Source organism: Brassica napus, chromosome C7, assembly GCF_020379485.1.
Source record: "Brassica napus cultivar Da-Ae chromosome C7, Da-Ae, whole genome shotgun sequence".
NCBI classification, from domain to species: Eukaryota; Viridiplantae; Streptophyta; class Magnoliopsida; order Brassicales; family Brassicaceae; genus Brassica; species Brassica napus.
Genome location: NC_063450.1, coordinates 25,094,852 through 25,097,533, shown reverse-complemented (window position 1 = coordinate 25,097,533; position 2,682 = coordinate 25,094,852). Strand labels below are relative to the sequence as shown.

Sequence of the window (2,682 nt, the reverse complement as noted above, 5' to 3'; positions counted from 1 at the left end):
TCAGCCTCGTATCCTCTCAGACTCACGGAGACTCACTCTTCTTGACGACATATCAATAAAAGAAAAGGAAGAGGCCTCGCTCAAAACATGAAACCGATACCAAGTAAAACAAGACCTTATAAAGGGTGAAGGCACCGCAGGATCTCAACTAGAAAGGGGAATAAAATCAAAAGATCATATTTCGAAAGTAGTAGTTATCCGTTCAAAAAAAAAAAAAAATATAGAAAACGAAACAGAAAAGATCGATTATATCCGATACAAAAGAAATAGAAAATAAAAAAGCACCTAAGAACTAGCTCCTTTTGCCGGAAGACGAATCCACAACTTCATCATTGACAACCGAATCTTCAGAAACTTGAGAAAGGTCGAGACCCGCCACCGACCAATCCGGAACGGTGGCCAAGCTAGCAAAGGCCTCACAATCCTTCTCCATCTCCTTCAGGCGAGGTATCTCATCTTCGACAATCTGTAGATGAAGATTGGCAACCACCTCGTGGAGTTGAATCTCAGCAGATACTTCTTTCTTTTTGTCAACTCATTTCTTCTCCAAAGAAGTTAGGACCTCTCGGAAGCCGCTGGCAATTTCGCGACGAGCGGCGCGAGATCCTCTGCGGATGTCCCGGTCACGATCAGTCTCGAGCTCCACGACCTTGGTCCTCAGAGTAGCGACCTCGGTCTCAAAAACCGCCCTTTCCTGACGAGCTATATGCCATTCATCCCTCAAAATCATCGCTTCTCCAGTTTTCTTCCTAGCCTCCTCATTGGCCGCCCGAAGCTCCTCCGTAAGCCTCCGGACCTCAACTTTTCCTTTCTCCACCTCACCCTCATGGCGAAGAGTAAGCATGCGATCCTCCATCGTTATAGCGAACTCGTTGAAAGCCTACATAACCTGGAAAAGGGAAAACCTCGGAGTTAGTACCCTAGCATCTATAACAGAAACACATATAGCCCAACGAAATCGACCTTGGAGCTCGCGATGACTACTTTGGCATAAGCTCCCTCCTCTTCAGGAGAAGCAAGAGACGGGGAACGACAACCTACGAACCTCGTACGACGAGCAAGCGAAACAAGATCATCCTGGCCCACGGATGAAGGACCATCGCCCTCTAGAGCAAACCTCCGACCTTTTGATTTTCGCTTGGAACGAGACGGCTCCTCCATAACGGCCTTCGACGAGTGACGCCGTTTACGGCTCGCAGCATCAGAATTATCCCGCAAGCCAGGACTCAAAGGGACAGGAGGTCTCCGAGCTTCGGGGGAACCCTCATCGTCCGAATCCGGAATTGAAATCGGAGGCAGCCTACTAGCGGCTTTGCCCGCCGATGCCGACCTAAAGGTACGAAACGACGACCTCCTTGCAAGATGCCTCTCCAGCCTATCGGAAGGAGTAGGATTGGTAGAAGAATCCCCTACCTCCTCCTGAGAGTGCTCCGCTTCATCTTCGAAGGCGCCTGCAATCTCCGAGGCAACACCCGATCCATCTGGCATCGAGAAGGCAGCTAGAATTCAAGCATGATCAAAAGAAAACCAATTCGGGCGACCTCTCCGAAGAGCTCCGATTAAACCCCGAAGCCCGTCGGTCATATCTGATCTCCCAGAATGAACTTAAATGAACGAAAAAAGACAGAATCAGTCAATAACTGCACGCGCATGAAAAAATAGGGAAAGCAAAAATAACCAAAGAGGAACTCACCTATATTCTCAGCCCAATTGCGGGGAAGCCTCGAGAAATCAAAATTTCCCACAGACGCCTCGTCGATCTTGAAGACAAAGAATTCTTCTCGCCAATTCTGATCACGATACAGGATACCCTGTATGATGTGACATCCTGGACGGGGAGACATAAGAAAGGTCCCAGAGTTTTGGTTGTTTCGTTTCATCAGAACGAGATGACGAAGCTCCTCAAGGCCGAACAATAAACCCTCTTCGCGAGCCCTGACTAGGAGTGCTAAAAGATGTCTCAGGAAATTGGGTCACTTCTGAGTAAACGACAAACCCAGCTCCGCCAGAATACTAAGGATAGGCTCTAGGATCGGGAAGAAAATACCGCAGGTCTCAAAGAAGGTGAGATACGCCCCACCGTATCCATCACGAACAGCTTCCGGAGATTCAGTCGTGGAAGCCAAATAACCTATAACGGCCCGATCGAGGCCGTGAACGGTATAAAGCTCCCCGAGCCATTTAGCCGTGGTCGTTGGAAGAGGACAGAAAAACGATGGAGCCATCTTATCAGAATTTGACAATTAAAAGTCTTTGACTGCAAAAAAAAAAAAAGAAAAGAAGAGGATTAAGATAGCGAAGGAACTCTCTCAGGTACTTATAAGCCATCGCAAGCCCTAACGGCTATATCGCTAGGGCCGAGGAATTTAATGATTCGCCCTAAGGCGGCGCATATAGCCGTTACGCGAACAAACAAAAAAGCACGCGCGAAGCAACGTACAAAATATATGTTGATCATCTCTCTTCATTCAGCCCAAAGAAAAGAGATTGGGGAACAAATGTTGGACCCAATTTCGGTCAACTACGTAACTGGGCCTAAATGACTTGGGCCACGCGACCAATGAAGAAGTCCGACTCCGACGAGCAAGAAGAGATCGATTCAAGGAGCCGGAGATTGCGGAGCGGTGGCGGAGATTGCGGAGTCTACCCACTATTAGAAGAGATCGATGGACACGAAGAAGG

The 2,682-nt window shown here is 48.2% G+C and overlaps 1 protein-coding gene across 1 annotated transcript; it reads right to left on the bottom strand.

Annotated features, from left to right (window-relative positions):
• Positions 1-927: 927 nt before the first annotated feature.
• LOC106369530 lies at positions 928-2,225 on the bottom strand. Its single transcript, XM_013809673.1, has 4 exons — positions 2,048-2,225; positions 1,694-1,948; positions 1,542-1,604; positions 928-1,499 (listed from the first exon to the last, which is right to left on the bottom strand). The coding sequence occupies exons 1-4, from the start codon at positions 2,223-2,225 to the stop codon at positions 928-930; spliced, it is 1,068 nt and encodes a 355-aa protein (XP_013665127.1).
• Between the last annotated feature and the right edge of the window lie 457 nt (positions 2,226-2,682).